This window comes from Heterocephalus glaber, unplaced genomic scaffold, assembly GCF_053883595.1.
Source record: "Heterocephalus glaber isolate CG9 unplaced genomic scaffold, H.glaber_assembly_v1.0 deba00001564, whole genome shotgun sequence".
Classification (NCBI taxonomy): Eukaryota; Metazoa; Chordata; class Mammalia; order Rodentia; family Bathyergidae; genus Heterocephalus; species Heterocephalus glaber.
Genome location: NW_028258351.1, coordinates 3,289,946 through 3,311,419, shown reverse-complemented (window position 1 = coordinate 3,311,419; position 21,474 = coordinate 3,289,946). Strand labels below are relative to the sequence as shown.

General features: G+C 37.8%; 1 protein-coding gene across 3 annotated transcripts in view; it reads right to left on the bottom strand.

The window, feature by feature from the left end:
• Positions 1 to 21,474, bottom strand: part of Usp32 (ubiquitin specific peptidase 32) — a 169,662-nt gene that overhangs the window by 99,705 nt on the left and 48,483 nt on the right. For 2 of the 3 annotated variants that reach the window (XM_004870389.4, XM_004870388.4), the window contains exons 2-3: positions 18,948 to 19,075; positions 1,858 to 1,963 (exon numbers count right to left, since the gene is read on the bottom strand). In XM_004870389.4, coding sequence (XP_004870446.1) covers positions 1,858 to 1,963; positions 18,948 to 19,075 — 234 coding nt within the window. Of the gene's footprint in view, positions 1 to 1,857; positions 1,964 to 6,785; positions 6,839 to 18,947; positions 19,076 to 21,474 lie in introns of those variants that run through there. The other variant, XM_021248667.2, reaches the window with a different exon arrangement.

Below are 21,474 nucleotides of genomic sequence, written 5' to 3'. Positions count from 1 at the left end.
GAGGCTGAAATGGAAGGATCACCTGGGTCAACAAGTTTAAGACCAACCTGAGCAATACAATAAGAACCTGTCTCAACAGCAAACAACAAAAAGTAAATGAGTCCACAAATCTATACCCTTAGAAACAGATGGACACTGATCAACTAAGATACCTTCCCATTCATGTTTGGGGGAGTGTATGACATCCTCTCATCATAGAATTTCCCTGCTTAGTAGGATTTAAAGGCAAAAAATGAGGTGCTAACCTCTTCTGAGCTTAATTCACCAAATAAAATTAATTTCTGAAAGTATGGTTAAAATAATTACCAAGAACAACCCCCCTGAACTCAGTACTGGGGTTTGAACTGAGGGTCTTCCCACTAAGCTACATCCCCAGTCCTTTTTTATTTTGAAATCGGGTCTCACTAAGTCACTCAGCCTGAATTTTGATGCTCCTGCCTCAGCCTCCTAGAATGCTGAGATTACAGGTCTGTGCCATCACACTGGCTTAACTGCCAAGAATTCAAATAAATTATTAAGTGCCAGGGATTTAGCTCAGTGGTGCCACTGCCTATCTCGAAAGTGCAAGGTCCCGAATTTGATCCCCAGTACTAAAAAAAAACACAAAACATTAAGTAAATTTTGGTTTCCATTGTGAATTAAGCAAAGAATAAACTACTAAATCCATGTCATCAGAATTTTTAAAAAGTAACAGCTTTACTGTGATACAGTATAATCCACATCCCATAAAATAAACTTTTGTGTACTAGTCAGTGATTTTTAGTATAGGCATAAGGTTGTGTAACAATCACCACTGAGTCCAGAATACTTCCATCAACCCAAAAAACTATAAATTTATTTACTCATACCCATTAGCAGTCACTCTCCATTTTCTTGTCACCCAATTAATTTCTTGGCAACCACTGATCTATGTACTATATTCTGCCACTACTGATTTGCCTAATCCAGAAATTTCATATAAATAGGATCATAAAATATGGCCTACTGTGACTAGAATCTACTACTCAACAAAATGTCCATCTATGTAGTAGCATGAATCAGTATTTTATTTCTTTTACTGCAATTTTCCACTGTATAGCTCTATCCCATTTTATTTATTCATTATCAGCTGTAAGATATTAGGGTTATTTCTATTTTGTGACTATTATGAACAATAATACTGTGAACATTTGTGCACCTTTTTTTTTTGGTACCAGGATGGAATTCAGGACCTTGCGCTTGCAAGGCAGGCAGCTGAACCACTGAGCTAAATCCCCAGCCCTTGTGCACTTTTTTAAAAAAGAATATATGTAGCATTTTGGGGGGACTATGCTTGAAAGAGTGGAACTGCTGTATCATACAGTATCTCAGTACTTCACAGTTTGACAAGAGCCAAGCTGGTTCATAAAGTGGCTGCACTATTTTACACTCCCACCAGCAATACATGAGGGTTACAATTTTTCCACACCTCATAAACACTTGTTATTATCTGTCTTTTTTTATTTTAATGCCCATCAGGTGTGATATAGGTTTAGTTTACATTTCTCAAATGTAACATTTTTCAAGTGAGTACTGGTCACTTTTGTATCTTTTTTGAAGATATATCAATTCAAATCTTTTGCTTATTGTCAGAATTTTGAGACAAATTATTCTGTACACACATGTGACATCATCATTTTGTGTGGTACACGCCTGTAATCCCAGCACTCAGCAGGCTGAGGCAAAAGGATCATGGAGAGCTCAAGGCCAGCCTAGGCTATACAGTGAGTTTAAGGTTAGCCTGAACTCAGTTAGCAAGACTGTCTCTGAATGAATGAATGAATAAATGAATGAATGAATGAAAGAAAAAAATCATTTTGTGATAATAAAAGTACTTACATTTTGCTTTTTCTTCATCTTTGCCTCTTGTAAGGAGGACAAGTCCAACTATTAAGTTATTGAAGTGTAGCCCTTTGGATGTTCCACCAAAAGAACAGTAAATCACCTAGAAGAAAATGATAAAACCAATCTTGTTGAAAAACTTGAGGTAATTATCACCTTGAACAAATCTTATCTCTCCATCTCCAGGCAAGGCTCTGGTAATTCAGTGAAATAACGTTAAGTTTCTCCTCCTTCTTCCTCCTGTGCACTTTTCACCCAATAGGTTCTCACAACTGAGTATTTATTCTTTCTCTCTGGAGTCTTTATCAAGGTCCAAGATGTCAAAGGTCCTCCTTCAATGGCTCCAATAATGTGGTAAAGATTTTATGCAATTACAGAACTTCCTTCAACCTTGGTAAAAGTTATATGCATTATTTTGATTGCAAAAAAAGACACTCACTAATTGTAGACAAATTGTAGTGTAATTAAGACACTACTAAATGTAGACAAATACAAAAGGACCACAAAGATACTTCTTTTATACCCTCAGAAATTAATAAATTACTGTAATTAGAAATGAAGAAAAACTATATATAAAAAAGGAATAAGGTCAGTAATCACTATAAATTCACTTACTCATTCAACAATTCTTTGTTGTATTGCTAGAATGGGTCATGCAGGATTAGTCAATAAAAATGTATGATTAAAACTGTCCTCCAAGTAAAGGAAAACAAGAAACTGGTGTGAGTCTGAGTGGGGAGTTTCCAGAGGAGAACACTGAGGCCCAGGAGGCAAATGGAAACAGGCAGCTGGTGTATATCGAACTACAGAGCGTCTGAACAGCAAAGGATGAAATAAACGGAAAAGATTGATTTTCTATGTAAGAATTCCACTAAGAGGAAGAAGAGTTTCCCAGGATGCTGGCAATAGTTCTCTGGAGACACTGGGAACAAGAAATATCTGGCCATAGGAGAAAATCAAAGACAAAGAGAAGTACTGGGAGAAGTCAAATAGGAGAAAAGCAACTTACCAATAAAGAAGCAAGGATAAGAAAGATACCTTACTTCTCTTCAAAAATCAAGAAGTAAAGCATGGAGTGGAATTGTTAAAGCATTGAAAGAAGAAACAAACATCAAGTTAGAATTCAGTATCCAGCAAAATTCAAATTGAGAGACAACTAAAGAATTTCTCAAATAAACAATGATGAAGGAAAAAAAATGTATGATTAAAGAATAATTTAAGAAATAAAACTAAGCTGGGCATGGCAGCATGCACTGGTTGTTCCCAGCACCCTGAGAGGCTGAGACAGAAGAATCACAAGTTCGAACCCACTGTGGGCAACTTAGCAAGGCCCTGTCCCAAAATAAAAAATAAAAACATCTAGTGGCTGTAACTCAGCATGAAGGCTTTTGGTTCAATCCCCAGTCCATTCCCTCCACCAAAAAAAGAAAAGAATAAAAATTAAATGGTCTCTATAAACTTTAAAAACATATACCCACATGTTATTTATATTTTAAAACACCATGACAGCTAATGCCAAAAATTTTGTATCTCTAATGGCACATATATCTCAACTAGCAAAAACTAACCAAGAGAAGTGGTTGCTGAAGAACATAAACAAAATTTGGGGGGGGGGGGTACCAGGGATCGAACTCGGGACCTTGCACTTGCAAGGCAGGTGGTGGCACCACTGGGCTAAATCCCTAGCCCTTGAACATAAAAATTTTTAAAAACAGCAGAACAAAGACATTTTTTACAGATCTTCCCCTAAAGACATTTTGTAGAATATTTTTAATCCATAGCACTGGAGGAAGGTAAGAACTCTTTATCTTTGGCATTAAGACAGGAAAACATAATTACCCCAGAACTTCAGCAATTCCCTACCATTGGGGAGAAGCAGGATCACCAAGAAATCCTCAGCGTTGAGATCCGGACATGATGCCTGCCTAAATCTCAGATAGAAAAATCAAAATATAGAATTTCTCTCACCAGAACTCCCTACTCCAACCACTGTGCTAGTAAGGATGAGAAATAAATAATAAGATAAGCTGGGGGAGAGGGAAGAGTGTGGACAAAGACTCTTAGGTGCAGAAACAGTAAGAAGCTCAAAAGTTAAAAGTTTAATGTAAAGCGGGCCCTACAAAAATTCTTTCTTTTCTTTCTTTTTTTGGTACCGGGGATTGAACTTGGGTCCTTGCGGTTGCGAGGCAGGCGGTGGAACCACTGAGCTAAATCCCCAGCCCCTCTACAAAAATTCTTTAGGGAATCAGCCCCCAAGACTGAAAAAAAAAAATTTTACCCCTAAACTGGAATTTGAAGCCTGTGGCATATGAAGGGTAACCATAGCAACAAGACCAAAATACAGTTTAAATACAGACTAGATTGACCCAAGTCCTCATACTGAAGACACAAAGACTGTAGCTCAGTTTCTAATGCCCTGTGCAAAACAACTGTCATCAAGCTACAAATGGGAAGGCACACAAAGATGCAAAGGGGAAAAACCACAATATACTATCAGAGACAAATGAAAAACACAGTAACAGATTTCAAACATGGCTCAGTAATAAGTTCAACAAAAAATGAGTAACACTCTGGGGCCGGGGATTTAGCTCAGTGGTTCGGCCACCTGCTGTGCAAGTGCAAGTACAAGGACCTGAGTTCAATCCCTGGTACCAAAAAAAAAAAAAATGAGTAACGGATTATCCAAAATGAAACACAAAGACAAAAAACTTGGGTGGGAGTGGGGATAAAACAGAAAATCGAAGCGCTATGAAAGATCAATGATCTAATACAGAGGCAACTGAAATCCTGGAGAGAGAGAATAGGGCAGAAGAAATATCTAAAATAGTAGCAGTTAAAAATTTTCCAAAACTAATAAAGGCACCAAATCACAAAGAGAAGAAGCTCAGAGAACAGGCACAGCAAATCATACTGAAACTACCCAAAACTAGTTAGACAAATCATACTCAAACTTCTGAAACCAGTGTGTAATCCTAGCTGCATGGGAGGCTGATGCAGGAGGATTTCAAGCTGAAGGCCAGCCTGGGGAGCTTAGTGAGGCCCCTTCTGAAAAAACAAAACTTTTAAAAAGGAAGGAGGGGGAGGGGGAGAGGGAGGGGGAGAGGGAGGGGGAGAGGGAGGGGGAGAGGGAGGGGGAGGGGGAGGGGGAGGGAGAGGGGGAGGGAAAGGGAGAGGGAACACTAAAATTAAAAGCTCACCCAAGATCCTACACCTGATAAAATTAACTTCCAAGAAGAAAAGTGCTTTTTCATTGAAAGAGAGGTTATTATCAATAAACCTGCACTACATAAAAAAGATAAAAGTATTCAGGCTGAAGGAAATAAGATGCTATAGTATACGATACCCAGGAAATACGGGTACTAGAATTGGGCTGAATAAAGCAAATATAAAATTATTTTTCTTTTTTTCTTTTTTTGGTACCGGGGATTGAACTTGGGTCCTTGTGCTTGCAAGGCAGGTGGCAGAACCACTGAGCTAAATCCCCAGCCCTATTTTTCATATTTTTAATTGCTTCTAAAAGATAACTGGCTGTCAAAGGCCATACTAGAATTGTACTGTGTTCAAAGAATATGTAAAACATATGACAATAAAATAAAGAACAGAAGAAAGGAACTTGAAGTATACTGTTGTATACTACACACTAATGTTGTTTAATACACCACTGAATGGTATAATATGCCAATTTATGTGTAGTACAGATTGAATATTCCTAATCTGAAAATCTACAATTTAAAATCTGAAACTTTTAAAGCACTGACATGATGCCACAAATGGAAAATTCTACATCCTAAATTCATGTAGTAATTGGGTGTAATCAAGATGGAGGTGCGTTGGAAATATTGTAAAGCCAGGCACGGTGGTACACACATGTAAGCCAAGCACTCTGTGATACTGAGGCAGGAGAATCACAAGTTTGAGTTGAGCCTGGGCAATGTGGCAACTAAGCAGGACTCTGTCTCAGAATAAAAAATAAAATATTTTCTTAAACACTTGGTAGACATAGATATCCAGACAGATTTGGAACACCATTATACTAATGCATAAAATTGATACTGATGGTAATGATCTCAGTAGCCTTCTTCCAGACAATGATGTCAACCTAGTAAATAATATTCAGAAGAGAGAGAAATCATTCTATAGTTTCAAAGGGAAATATTTATATAATAAAATACTAAGAATTTACCTCTTGCCTTGTAGTTGAGAGGTCAAAAAAGGAAGACATGTATAGGTCTCTGGAGTTTAGAACAAAGATGTGCCATGTTTCAACTGCTGCTCTATGGTCCTGGTCCTTTTCCTTCCCCATTCTTTGGACATAAGGCATGGGGGTTATTCCACTATTCCTTGGGAGAACCAGTAAGGGATGTACACTGTTTCATATACTAGCTTTTGGAGTGAGAAAAATTTGAGCTTGAAGCCAGGCTGTGGGGTTGTAAGCAAATCATTTAACTTTCTGAGTCTTAGTTTCATTGCATTACATGTATTGAAGATGTCACATCTTCTCATTGAAGGACCTAGGTGAAGAGCACTCCTTGTGTGGGAAATGCTATAACTGGGCAGAGGGCATGGCTGGAATGGTGGTGCATGCTTGTAGTCCCTGCATTCTGGGAAGCTGAGGCAAGAAGACTGCAAGTTTGAGCCCAGCCTGGGCAACACAGCAAGATCAAAAACAAAAAACAGCTGGGGATGTAGCTGAGTACAAAGGCTAAGGGACCTCAGACATACCAATCCCAAGTCACTTTTCTGATACATTTTCCTCAACTGTAAAACGGAGTTTGTTTATATAATTTCTAAACAAAGAGCCCTGTGAATATGCATGCTTTGCTGCTTATGTACATTTTAGAGCATGTAGAACAGCATAGTGTTTAACAAGAACAATGACTCTGGAAACAGATTATTTAGGTTCAAATATAAGTTCTGCTACTCACTAGCTTTGTGTCTTTGGGCAAGTTGGCTAATCTCTCTTCCTCAATTTCCTCATCTGCAAAATAGGGTTGTTGAGAAGATTACAAAATTAATATATAAGAAGCATTTAGAAGCTGGGTATGGTGGTACACTCCTGTAATCCTAGCACCAGGGAGGTTGAAGCAGGAGGACTGCCACGAGTTCAAGGCCAGCCTGAACTACACAGTGAGACCCTATCTCAAAGAACCAAAAAAGAAGCATTAAGAGCAGCTATGTGGTAAGTACAATATAACTGTTAAGTACTACTATATTAAATAATACTATATATTCTTTGGAGATTTATATATATATTCTTTGGAGATTAATATACACATAGTAAAAATACAACAATGTATTGTTACATGTTACAACATGTTACCGTGTTACCATGCTACCATGTTACAACAATGTAATACAGTAGTGATAAAATCAAGATAATGATTTGTGTTGACAGTGAAGGAGACCGATACATAAGACACTTCAATTTTATGTCCAATATTTTATTAAGCAGGAAAGTGAGCTATATTTTCCTGTTTTTGTATGTCTGAGATTCTTCATGACAAAAATATCTTTCAAAATATTATAATCTATGGTACTTTGAAGGTTTCCCTGTCATTTTAATTAATTAATTAATTAATTTTGTGTGTGTGTGGTACTGGGGATCGAACTCAGGTCCCTGTGCTTGCGCAGCAGGCGGCGAAACTACTGAGCTAAATCCTCAGCCGTCCTAGTCATTTTAGATTTGCTTTAGCCACTATACCTGGCTAAAGCTTACTTCTGTTTTGCCTTTCCCATAACATAGGCTACAAATATTAAATACAACCAAAAAATATAAATGTGCCTTTATTAAAGCTAAGTCAAGAAGAATATGAGAAAGGATAAATTATTAGACTAACAGTGTACCCAAATGTCATTTCTCATGAAGGTTTTATTTCTCATTAAAGATGGATAACATACATCTTTTGACTGATGTGGTGGTGAGTCTAGTCTGGATATGCCCTTTCAACATTTAACTGTACAGTCAATATTAAAAGCAAATTATGTAGCCATGTAAAATCAAACAGTATTATGAGAGAAAGTTAAATAGCTTTTGACATTTGAAGTTATACTGGGTAATCACAAAGGTCACTGAGGGCTACTGACTCATCCTATTCTTTTTAAATAACTTTATTATCAAACACACACATATAAAAAATTAAAACCACTCAAAGAAGAACAATGCAAGGGGAAAAAAACTACAATAATATTCAAATACAGTAGAACTCAACCAAAACAGAACTGAAAAGCCCTTAAACATTTTTCCATAAAACTTAAAAAAGCATCGCAAACACCAACAAGATACCAGAGGATGTGATTTGTTTCAGGAAGGTCCCCAAAACCAACATTGAACAAATAATGATCTGGAAAAAAACCCTCCAGTTAGCAGACTCCACATAAGGCAAACTTCTCCCTAATTAAAGTTTCGATACAGTCATACGACACACGATGGAAACACAATCCAAGAAATACGTTATTAGGCCATTTCATCCTTGTGTATCCTTAATTACACTATCAGTTTCTCACACAAGAGAAACTATTTGGTATTTACACATGTGTGTCCTATTTATTTCACTTAAGAGGATGGCCTCAATATGCATCCATTTAGCTATGTCTCTAGTTTCTCGTACTTTATGGCTGAGTAGTACTCCATTTTATAAAAAAACCACATCTTCTTTATCCAGTCTCCAGTTGATGGGCACTGGGGCTGTTTCCAAGCTTTAACTATTACGAACTGTGCAGCTATAAACATGGGTGCACATATATCGCTGTGGTATGATTCTTTTAATTCTTTTGTGAAGATACCCAGCAGGGGGATAGCTGGGTCAAATGGGACCTCTAGCCCTAGTTCTTTGAGGTGTCTCCATACTGACTTCCACAGTGGTTGCACCAGTCTGCACCCCCACCAACAATGGAGAAGGGTTCCTTTCTCCCCACACCCCCGGCCAGCATTTATTATTAGGTGATTTCTTAATAGCAGCCATTCTTTCTGGGGTGAGGTGGAATCTGAGTGTTCTTTTTATCTGCATCTCTCGAGTAACCAGTGATGTCGACCATTTTTTCGTATATTTTCTGCTTTTACGTCTTTGTCTGAGAAATGTCAGTTCATTTCAGATGCCTATTTTTGAAATGGGTCTTGAATTTGGGGGGGTCTGATTTTTTTCAGTTCTTTATATATTCTAGATACTAGTCCTTTGTCTAAGGTACAGTTACTGAAAATTTTTTCCCACATTGTAGGTTGTCTCTTAGCTCTGTTGGTGGTTTCTCTTGCAGTGCAGACATTTTTTAATAAGATCTCAGTTGTTGATTCTTTGTGCAAGTTCCCATGCCACTGAGGTTTTATTCATAAAATCTTTTCTTATACCAGTATCTTCAAGAGTTCTACCTAATTTATCTTCCAGCAAATTTAGTGTTTCTGTCCTAATATTTAAATCTTTAATCCACTTCAATCTTAATTTAGTGCATGGTAATAGGCATGGGTCATTTTAATCTTTGGCAGATTGAAATCCAGTTTTTCCAACCCCATTTATTAAACAGGCTATCTTTCCTCCAATGAGGATGGTTGGCTCCTTTGTCAAAGATGAGGTGGCTGAGCATATCTGTAGTTGTTTCTGAATCTTCTAATCTATTCCACTGATCCTCAGGTCTGTTTCTTTGCCAATACCATGCTGTTTTTATCACAGTAGCTTTGTAGTATAGTTTCAAGTTGGGGATTATGATACCCCCAGCCATATCTCTGCTGCCTAAAATTTATTTTGCTATTCTAGGTCTCTTCTGGTTCCAAATGAATTTTTGGTTTTCTCTAGTTCTGTGAAATATATTGTTGGAATTTCAATCGGGATTGCATTAAATCTATATAATAGTTTTGGAAGTATGGCCATTTTCACTATATTGGTTCTTCCTGTCCAGGAACAAGGGATATCTTTCCATTTTCTTATATCCTCCTCAATCTCCTTTTCCAAAGTGCTGCAGTTTTCAGTGTAGAGGTCTTTTGCTTCCTTTGTTAGACTGACTCCTAGATATTTCATTTTTTTGTATGCTATTGTAAAAGGAATTGTTTCCCTAATTTCTCTCTCAGTGTGACTCATCCTATTTTTAAAATACAAGCTGATGTGTACACCAAAAAGTTTCAGATTTGAGTGCATTCAGATTTTTGGATTAGGGATGCTCAACCAGTAAAATCTATGCAAATACTCTAAAATCTGGGGAAAAAAATCCCAAATTTTGTTTTGCTCCCATGTATTTTGGATAAAGACTACTATGTGTGTATTTTCTTTTATTATTGTTGAGGTTTTTTCCATTAAGTTTATTGGTACATTTTAGGTATAAAATACTGTATTGTTGTTGTTTTAAATTTTACAAAGCACTAATAACTTGATAAGAGATATAAAGAGTTATAATAGCAAAGTAAAACAACAAAGTCAGCCTTGGTGGTCATTTACAAAGGATGAAATTCAGAATGAGATGCTTTTCTAACATAATTTTCTTTTGGTTTTGAGAGGGTCTTGCCATGTAGTTCAGGATGGCCATGAACTCACTATGTAGCACTGGCTGGCCTTGAACTCACAGCAATCCTCCTGCATGAGTCTCCTGATTGCTGAGATACAGGCGTGCACCACGAAGCCCACCTCTAACATGTAATTACCTAAATTCAAAATTACCTATCTACAAAATGGAACTTACTACTCAAACATCAGGAAATAGATTCTTTTTTTTTTGGCCAGCTTTACTGTGTATAACTGACAAATAAAAAACTGTATGTACTTAAAGTTTACAATTTGGCATTGTGATATAATGCATACATTGTGAATGACTGCCGCAATCAAGCTAATAAATTTATCACCTGACAATTATCTTTTTTGCATGTAGAATGAGAATCCAGAAGATCTCTCTCAAAAATTTTAGGAATACATTATTATTAACTATGCTGTCAAGTTGGAAACTTGTACCACTAAAATGTTTAAATAAAAAATTAAGAACATCTGCTTATTGCCTAAAAAAGAATTCTAGCATATACTAAAACATAGAAAGCACACATGTAGTTTGTTTAAAATAACAAGGTGTGGTGGTGCAAGCCTATAATCTTAGCAGTTTTGAGGCTGAGGCAGGAGGATCACTATGAGTACAAGGCCAGCCTGGGCTACATAATGAATTTAAAGCCAGCCTATACTACAAAGTGAAAAGCTGCCTCAAAAAAACAAAAGCAAAAAACAAACATACCAAAGAGTGCTGCCAGGTACAGTTACACATGTCTATAGTCCCTGCTACCTGCAAGCCTGGGGCAGGAGCGTTACTTGAGCACAGGAGTTTGAGGCCAACCCGGAAAACACAGCAAACTAAATGACAGTTTCTATAAGCCCTTTCACTGGCTATTAGAACAAGTAGAACACACAGTATTTTCAAGACTTTTCTAGTTTACATACAGAGGCTGTAATTTAGGCAATCATAGTCTCATAACGTATTTGAAAACTCCTTGTATGTCATGATGAGAATCATATTACTAAACAGCATCTTTTCAAGGTTCAAACTTAAAAGCACCATGTGCTGTAAGAGGAAGAAGTAGTAATACACACAATGGTTAGTCTGATATTACTGGTTCCATCTCAAAAGAAGACAGAGGTACTCAAACAGCAGAGAATGTTTACATGGATATAATATTTAATTTGTTGAATCACTTGAGGTAAGTGAACAATTTCTATATTTAAGCCTATCAAATACCATCATGCTAGAAACAGAAATGTTTTCCAATTTTTCTAAGTTTACTCTTTGCTTTAGAAAGGAAAAAAGAAAGATTAGCATTTTCTTAGTTTTCAAATATGAAAGAGAAGGCACTGCATGATACATTTTTCTGCTTTCTTAAAGGACAAAGGTACCTGCAAAAAAGGGACTCATATAAGGCTCACCTATCATGTGAGCTCATTCATCCTGCCCAAATCTAGGTAATTCAGACTTGGTACAGAGCAAACTCAACCAAAACTTAACCCAAAGCAGCCAATAAAATAAGTCTTTCTAGTTATTAAGAAAAACTTACAAGTAAACTACGCTTATAAAAAAAAGTATAGCTGAGCATGGTGGTGCATGCTTGTAATCCTGGTACTTGGGAGACTGAGGCAGAGGATCGCTTTGAGTTTGTGGACAGTCTGGCCTCTATAGTGAGTTCAAAACCAGCCGGAACTACATAGCGAGACCCTGTCTCAAAAAAAGAAAGAAAGAGAGAGAGAGGGAGGGAGAGAACAGAAGTATACAAGTACACTAACCACACAATGCATTTTGTTTCATAATAAATAATCAGACTTCCCCTGGCTAACCCCAGAATTCTGCTTAAATTATAATGTAACAGAAATACTGAGTAATCAACAAAATTATAGGAGTATTTTAACAGCATACTACTGTGAATGTTTATATTCATTTTTATCTGTGTTATGATCTAAGTAAGTTTGGGGGCTTGCATGGAAATGTAGTTATCATTTATACATCATTGTTTCCAGGGGAAACTGTCTACACTGTGTTATAAAAAGATAATAAAAAGAAAACATAAATGTCTTATCCATTTCTTCTTTTCCTGGTCCTTTCTAGTCTCCATTGATAAATTATTAAACATAGGGTTTGGGGACAGGGCAGAGGGTGGACACAAAAAAGAAAAGTAAGCTAAAGAAACACAGTAAGCAACTAGAGTTGGAGCAGGAGACATTATCAGATTCCTACATCCCAGAACTATACTTCAGTACATCTGGCCCTAACACACATTTCCAGTACCTGAACTATGATTACTTCAAGGACAGATCAATCAAGCAGGCTAGACACGTTTGGCCACCTTTTCACCAATCTTTCATTACCTCAAATCCAGCTCAAGTTAAGAAGGAATGAAGCAACTAGACAGAGCACGTAAAGTATACCATATATCCCAATTCCTATTAGTAAAGCTAGATGTGGTGATACACACCTGTAGCCTCAGCTATCCAGGAGGTGAGGAAGGAGGATCACTTCAGCCTAGGAGTTCAAGACCAGCCTGGGCAACATGGTGCAGGGAGACTCTCATCTCAAACAAACATCCTATAAATTTGTAAGGTGTGTATTTAACCGACAGAATATATTAAAAGTTAAAAAGATCTATCCCTCTAGAACAAGAAACTTAGTTGACTGGGTAGGAGGAAGGCTTTTCACTATCTTTCTGTTCTTTTTAAATTCAGAACAGTAAGAATGCAATGATTGTGATAGCACATGCCTCTCAATACTAGCTACTCAGTATCTGAGGCAGTAGGATGTAAAGTTCAAGGCCAGCCTGGGAAACTCCATGAGCCAGTCTCAAAATAAAAAGGACTGAAGATATAACTAAGCACTCCTTGGGTTCAATTCCCAGTATTGTTTTGTCTGTGTGTGTGTGTGTGTGTGTGTGTGTGTGTGTGTGTGTGTGTGTGTAACAACTGTTTAAAAATATAGAAAAGTAAGAAAGAGCCATTTAGCCTGCCTCACAAGCGCAAGGTCCTGAGTTCAATCCCCAGTACCAAAAAAAAAAAAAAAGTAAGAAAGAAAGAAAGGAAAAAGATAACATTTCCTAAGTCCCCTCACAAGCCTTATCATACTCATATACGATGGAGATCCAACTTAGGCAAAGGCTAAAGTCATAACCACCATACAAAACAGTTTCTCAACAAATCAAATAAAACAATGATATGTATCGTGGCCTGGGAATTTAGCTCAGTGGTGCCGCTGCCTGTCTCGCAAGCACAAGGTCCTGAGTTTGATCCCCAGTACAAAAAAAAAACGATATGCATCTCATACAGCCGGGCATGGTAGTCCATGCCTACAATCCCAGCACTTGGGAGGCTGAGGCAGGAGGACTGATGAGAGTTCAAAGCCAACCTGGGCTACATAGTGAGTTCTGGGACAGCCTAAAATACAAAGGGAGACCCTGCTTTAAAAAAACAAAAATAAACAAAAAACTCATATAAAAATTAAAGTAACACACATGTCAAATCAATTATGCACATGTAATTACAGATGAGTTTTCAGCAAAACAGTGTTAACTCTGGAACCAAAGATACCTGTGTTTAAACCTAGCTGCTCAGTAATGGCATATTTTTTTTTTTGGTACCGGAGATCGAACTCGGAACCTTGTGCTTGCTAGGCAGGCGGCGGAACCACTGAGCTAAATCCCTGGCCCAATGGCGTATCTTTTAGAGCTTTCAATGATAACAAACAGCTGGCTGCGGCATGTGCACTACAGGTTCACCGCCACTGACTGACCTGGCTTATCTAATTGAGACTTACACAGTCTTGGATAAAATTATGTAACTTCAGCATCCTCATCTAGAAAATGAGATTAATGATAGCATTACACCTCACATGTCATAGTAAGAATCGAATGAGAAAAATTACACTGGACTGTTTAGCATATGCCAGGCAAATGGCAAATACATGTTAGTCACTGTTGTTACCACCACCACCATCACCACCACCACCACCACCTCCACCACCATCATCATCATCATCATCATCATCATCATCATCATCATCGAGAGGCAACAAAAATACAGAAATACAGATTTGGAAACTAATACTTGAATCCTAGATCTGCTTATTAACCTACTTAACCCTCAGCATCTTTTCTTCATTCATAAAATGGTAATAACGTCAGTTGTTACCTCATGACAAATACTACATAACTTAAATCAATCAAGATTAAAAATTCGTGAATTTCACCAGACAAACCCAATCTTAACCAAATACTCAAAATTAACATTCCAATTAATGAGATAAATCAGCTATGAGGTTTTTCAAAGTATTAAATGACCTAATTGCAAAGCAGTTAATAAAATAACTAGAATATAACAGTATTAATAAATAATAACCACAGTCTCTCACAATGATGCAGTATCTTGCAGGAAAGGTTCATTTGTCAAATAAATTGTTTTCATTTGGACCTCTAACATTTATTAACTATGTAAGTAAATGCCAGTTGGGGGTTTGGCTACAATTATCCAAAAGAAAATAAAACTAACAACCTTGGCCATTATAGCATTATGCTGGCAAAAGATCTAATGAAAAATAAACTAATGATAGTTCAAAAAATAGTTTGCCAGGCATGGTGGTGCATATTGGTAATCTCAGCGCCTTGGAGGGTGCTAAGGCAGGAGGATTGCTGCAAGTTTGAGGCCAGCCTGGGCTACATAGTGAGTTCAAGGGCAGCCTGAACTACACAGCAAGACCCTGTCTCAAGAAGAAAAAAAAAAGTTCAGATAATATTTCTTTGGAGTTGAAAGATATAAAATAAATATATTATCCTTCAAATAAATAGGCTAGTAAAGGGCTTAGTATGTTTCCCAAGGATTACTGCAAAAATAATTCTGACCTTCAGAGAGGGAGTGAGGGAGAGAGAGGGAACAATGAAAAATCAGTAAAAGGGACTTTTCAGTCAAAAACTTTCACTACATAGCTTTCAGGAGCTCCAGTGGCACAATAGTTAGTGCACAGTACTTATATAACATAGCTTTCAAAACATCAGTATACAATTAAGGCACTGATCCTTTTCAGGGGAGTGTCCAGACAAACGAAAGGATCCTCAAACACACCTGGATGAGGGACTTCAATTCCCAGGGGCTAAAAGGAGAACAGTAAGTGCCCCAACCAAACCGAATCAGAACCAGAAACCTAAGTAACTTCGTTAGGCAAAAAGCAATGAATAGACAACAGCAAACCATATTGTACATATGTTCTATTCTGTAACATATCAAAAGACAGATATACTAAGAAATACAGATTATCAAACTATTAAGCTTTCATGACTGTAAAGATGAACACATTAACTCCTGAGTTATACAACTGTACAGAACTTAATACATGCACAACTGAATAAAATGAGTACAACTAAACCTGAGTAAAGTTTAACTAGATAGTATTATTACGCATGTGCAAAATGTACCTTACAGGGAAAATGGACAAAATATAAAAGTGATTTCTCTCTTTCTTATAACTACATGTGAATCTACCTATATCATATTAAAATTTCAATTAAAGACAAATTTAAAGGGGCAACCCACTTTCCAGGAACCCCTTCTGTCTCCTAGACAGAATCTATCTTTCAATAAATTCTTCCTACTCTTAAAAAAAAGCAAAAGAAACAAATTTAAAGCAAACAGATCTTTAAATATTTGAGTAAATCTACTACAAAAAGAACGTTTAGGGCTGAGGATATAGCTCAGTGGCGCTAGGCCTGCCTGGCAAGCGCAAGAACCTGAGTTTTATACCTGGTATAACAACAACAAAAAAATGTTTAGGATTTTTAATTTATATTAAGTATATTCAAAGTAGTATTCTCTCCTTACCACTAGCTTCAATAAATATTTTTCTAAGGACACAAAGGCTGAAGAGGGAAAAAAATCCACAAAAATCCATATACTTACAATTTCAACCCAAAAGTTGGGTATGGTGGCATGTGCCTGTAATCCCAGCACACTGGATGGCTGAGGCAGGAGGACTGCTGCAAGTTCAAGGCCAGCCTGTGCTACATACTGAGTTCAAGGCCACCCTGGACTATATACTGAGTTCAAGGCCAGCCTGAACTACACAGCAAGACCCTGTCTCAAAAAACAGACTAATTATACCTCAAAAAATAAGTATGAATTGTGCCAGGGATCTAATAGAGTAAGGAAAAAACAGTGAGGAAGAAAAACAATTTAAATGGTCTTCCTTGCCACCGACAGAAGGGTTATGGAAACTTTCTTGACTACCGCAAATAGGTTTATATAACTGTATCTTCGTAGTTTAAAAATCAGTTTGAGATAACTATCAGATTACACTCTAAAATTTTATCGTGTGGGTGAAGTGTTCTAATGCTAATTATGAAGATGCAGTATTTATATCCTCTCCTCTTTTGTTTTGTAATGAGTAAAGTATTTTAGTTGCCCTTGTGATTTAATCAAATAACATTTAGCTGAGAATCACTGTGATTTCAAGGCCAGCCTGGGCTACATAGTGAGACCCTGTCTCAAAAAATAAAAAAGAAAAAACAACCCAATTTAAAATGGACAAATACCTGAGTGGATATCTATTTTTAGATATATAGAATCCACCCAAAAAATGTATACATCATGAAAAGAAAAACATATAAATATTTTAATACTAACATCAGGAGATTAGTATGTTACCTTTTGCCTCTACAAGAGGTACTCAAAGTGGTAGCCAATAGCTTCCAGACATTTACTGACAGTGAACTGCTGGAGTATACAATCATTTTTTTGGCGGACTCTGTATATGTGCAAAAGTAGTCCTTTAGATTTTGTTTGATTGGCTTTTTGGGGGTTTTGTTTGTTTATTTTTTGAGACAGGTTCTCGCTATGTAGTTCAGGCTGGCTTCAAACTCACTGTGTAGCCCAGGCTGGCCTCAAACTCACAGTAATCCTCCTGCCTCAGTCTCCCAAGTGCTAGGATTACAGGCATGCACCACCACATCTGGCAAGCAGTCCTTTATATATGTTTCAAGATTTTATACTATAAACTTTTGCCAGCATCATGAAGACAGTGGACCAGACAGCTCTAACACTAAGAAAGAAGCTCACCAGAGATAAAAGCTGAAGATAGTATATACTGGAATCTAGGAACATCTTGTATTAATTAGTACTAGTTTAAGTCCCTTCCTCTAACTGGCAACTCATTAAATTGTTAGTTACATCTTGAAGTGAAAAATTCTAAACTCAAAGTTTTTATAGTATCATAGTACTTAAGACAGATTAAAATAGGACTTTATACCAAAACAGAGCCAATAGACTTAGGGAAAAAACTAACCCTGTCATAAACCTAAAATAATGACAATAAGAAATTTTGTACAATGTAAGATGTAATATAAAATGTATTTCCTACCACAGCACATACACACAAAACATGTAATTTCCATATTATATAAAATATAAGATACAACATAACAGTTTAGAAATAGAAACTAGTTATAAAGGAGAATTAAGGTTCTATATAATACACCAACCTTAAAATTCTTTTTTTTTTTGTACCAGGGATCAAACTCGGGTCCTTGTGCTTGCGCAGCAGGCGGCGAAACCACTGAGCTAAATCCTCGGTCCCAACTTTAAAATTCTTATAATTTTATTGTTTTATAAATTTTATTCTTATTTCACATTAGAACATAATGCATACCCAGGTGTGGTGGTGCACATCTGTAATCCCAGCACTTGGGGGGCTGAGGCAGGAGGATCATCATTGAGTTCGAGGCCAGCTTGGGCTACAGAGTGAGTTCAAGGCCCACTTGAACTACATAGCAAGACCTTGTCTCAAAAAAGCAAAACCAAACCAACCAAACCAAAACACAATGCGTATCTATGTACATACCTAAAAGACAGTAAATTTATTTTTAGAAAAGGAATATATATCAGCTCAACACATTTTCTCTCTACCTACAAATTTTAGTAAAACCTAAATTCCAGTAAGTCAGGGTTTCATTTACAATTATTTTAGAGGGTCAGCTAACTTATACTAAATGGAAAGATTTTAACACAAAATTTATAAAACCTACAACATAAAAATTTTATGTCAGAGGGCCGTGGATGTAGCTTAGCAGCACCGCACCTTCCTGACAAGCACAAGGTCCTGAGTTCAATCCCTGGTATGGAAAAGAAAAAGAAAAATTTTATGTCAGAGATGAAGTCTGTAAGAATAAGGAACCAATCATACAACTGGTCCCATGATTATAATCAGTGGATATTAAGGCACAGAAACACAAATGAAGCAGAATTGTAGCTTGGCAGTAATCTGATTTGGCCTCTTAAGGCACCCACACTGACATGTAAAACAAGACCTGTTGACTGACTCAGCAAGAAAAATAGGGGGGGGGGGAGAAAAAGAAGTGGGGAAGATTAAATCTGTAAAGAATAGGAGACCCCTCAAAACTTTAAAAAAGAAATAAAATGGAAAAAACTTCAATAATAAAAATAGGATTAAAATAATTTTAAAACCAAAATCCCCCTGCCTTGCAAGCACAAGGTCCTGAGTTCAATCCCCAGTACCAAAAGAAGAAAAAAATAATAATAACTTTGACATAAGTAAATAGAAAATAGTAGTAAATAGCTAACTGAAAGGACAACCCAGAATATAAAGGTTACCTCAGCAACTTTTGGAGGTACTCCATCCCCAAGCACTTCCCTGATGAAGCAGTGCTGGCCCATGTAATATGAGAGTCCACAGGTCCTCTTAAAGGCATCTTTAAGTCGTTTCAGCTCTACATCTGTAACTGCAATTCAGAAACAAAAGATGAACAAGAAACCAGAAAAGAAAAATCTCTTAAAATCTAGTTCCCAAGTATGGTGTGTTTTGTTTTGCTTTCTTTTTTTGTTTTGTTTTTTGGCACCAGGAATCAAACTCGGGACCTTGCACTTTCGAGGCAGGCGCTGGAACCACTGAGCTAAATCCCTGGCCCTTATTTTGTTCTGTTTAGAATACTGGGAATTGAACCCAGGGCCTCTGAACTGAGTTATATCCCACCCAGGCTTTTTTTTTTTTTTGAGACAAGGTTTCACTAAATCACCAATTTAGTGATTTCGCTAGACCCTGTCTCAAATAAAGGGCCGGGGGCCTGAGATTTAGCTCAGTGGTTTCACTGCCTGCTGCACAAGCGCAAGGACCCTAGTTCGATCCCCGGTACCAAAAAAAACAAAACAAACAATCAAATAAAGGGCTGGCCAGTAGCAATGGTGGGAAACAGGCTGTGAATCCCTCTAAGCCTCTGAGGAGGTAAATCTGGCACACAAATCCAAACCATTAGAACCTCCACCATGATGATGGGCAAGAGCAGCAAGATGCTGCAGCACACTGACTACAGGATGAGTCACCCTGCAAGATATGGTCCATCTTCAATGGTACCTTCAAGGCTTTCAACAAGCATATGACTTTGATCCTCTGTGAATGGGATGAATTCAAGAAGATCAACCCAAAGAACTCTAAACAAGCAAAGGGAAAGAAAAACAAGTCCTCGATCTGGTGCTGCTGTGAGGGGAGAACCTGGTCTTGACAGTAAAAAGACCTCCTCCCAAAGATAGTGGCATTGCCCGAGTGCCAGGAACCCAGGAATCAGGGCTGCTAGCAGAGGAATCCCAGCTGGTGTTCCCATACCACAAGCTCCTGCAGACTTGCTGGGCTAATCTGTGGGGTTGATGGGCCATCCCAATAGGTGATAACCCCACAAGGAAGAGGTACTCCTGTACCTGCTGCCACAACTAGTACTGCAGGAGCCCTACCTGGTCATGGGGGTCCTCCCCTACCCAGGGCCAACAGGCACTCCCCTCAGGCACGATGGGCCCTCTTCCTGCCATGTGGCTCCCCATGGCTCCCCCAACGGGGATCCCTACTGGATAAGGGACTCCTATGAGCATGCCCCTCCAGGGATGCAGGCCCTTCCCTAGGGATGCAAGGGCCCCTCCTCCGGGAATGCACCTACCAAGGCCCTAGACTCATCTCGGCCCTCCTCTGCTCCCTACCTGTTTCCTGTAAGGCTGTACATAGTCCTTTTATTTCCTTGTAGCCTATGATACTGACTTATAAAACTCTTTTAAGAGAATAGTATAAATGCACCTGATGCATCCATTTATTTTAGAAAAACTTTAATATATTCAGTGCTTAAAAGAGTCAAGAAGGGAGGCCTGGGATGTAGCTCAGTGGCACCACACCTGCCTGGCAAGTGCAAGGTCCTGAGTTCAATCCCCAGTACTGGAATAGAGTCAAGAAGGGTTGAAAAACTAGCCCTAATTTTAGCTGCTTCCCTATAAAATTCATTACTATACATTTACATCTCATATACTAAGATTTACAAAATGAAACTACAATGAGACATTTTCCCTCATCAGATCTGAAGCTCAGTTTGTTGAAATAAACATTCACAAGCTCTTGGTCAAGGGTGAGAGTTGGTTTATCTACTTGGGAAGGCACACATCTAGATAGCTCCTTAAGCAGTACTTTATGAAGCAAATGCTAAAAATGAAAACTCTATGGAGAGAGGAGAAGTTACAGTATAATTTTCTCCCAGGGTCACACACATAATTAAATATTAGTTTTGAAATGTGAGGGGCAAAAGTGGGCTGAAGATGAACCTCAGTGTGAAGGTCCCTAGGTCAATCCTTAGTGTACCAAAAAACCAAAAAGACAAAACTAATTTAAAATATGCATACAAATTTCAGACAGGGACAAGAAGGAAGAAACAAATGTTTCAAATTAGGAGGTAAGCTACATTGCATTGGATACTGGAATTAATTTTTTAGCAGCAATATGTTCAATTTCTTTGTGATTTTTTATCATCTTTACTAAGAAAAAAAATTTTGTTTTGTTTTTTGAGACAGGGTCTCAGGTTGCAGTTCAGGTTGACCTTGAACTCACTATATACCCCAGGCTGGCCTTGAACTCAGTGATCCTCTTGCCTCAGCCAAGTACTGGCATTACCAGCATGTGCCACCAACCCTCACTCACAAAGGAAATAATTTATAAATGTTACTGACAACCTAAAATTTTTAGAAACCCACTATTAAAAAACCAAAACAGCCACCTGCCTTGCAAGCGCAAGGCACCTGAGTTTGATCCCCAGCACCAAAAAAAAACCAAAACAAAGCTGGGCATGGTGGCACACACCCATAATCCCAGCAC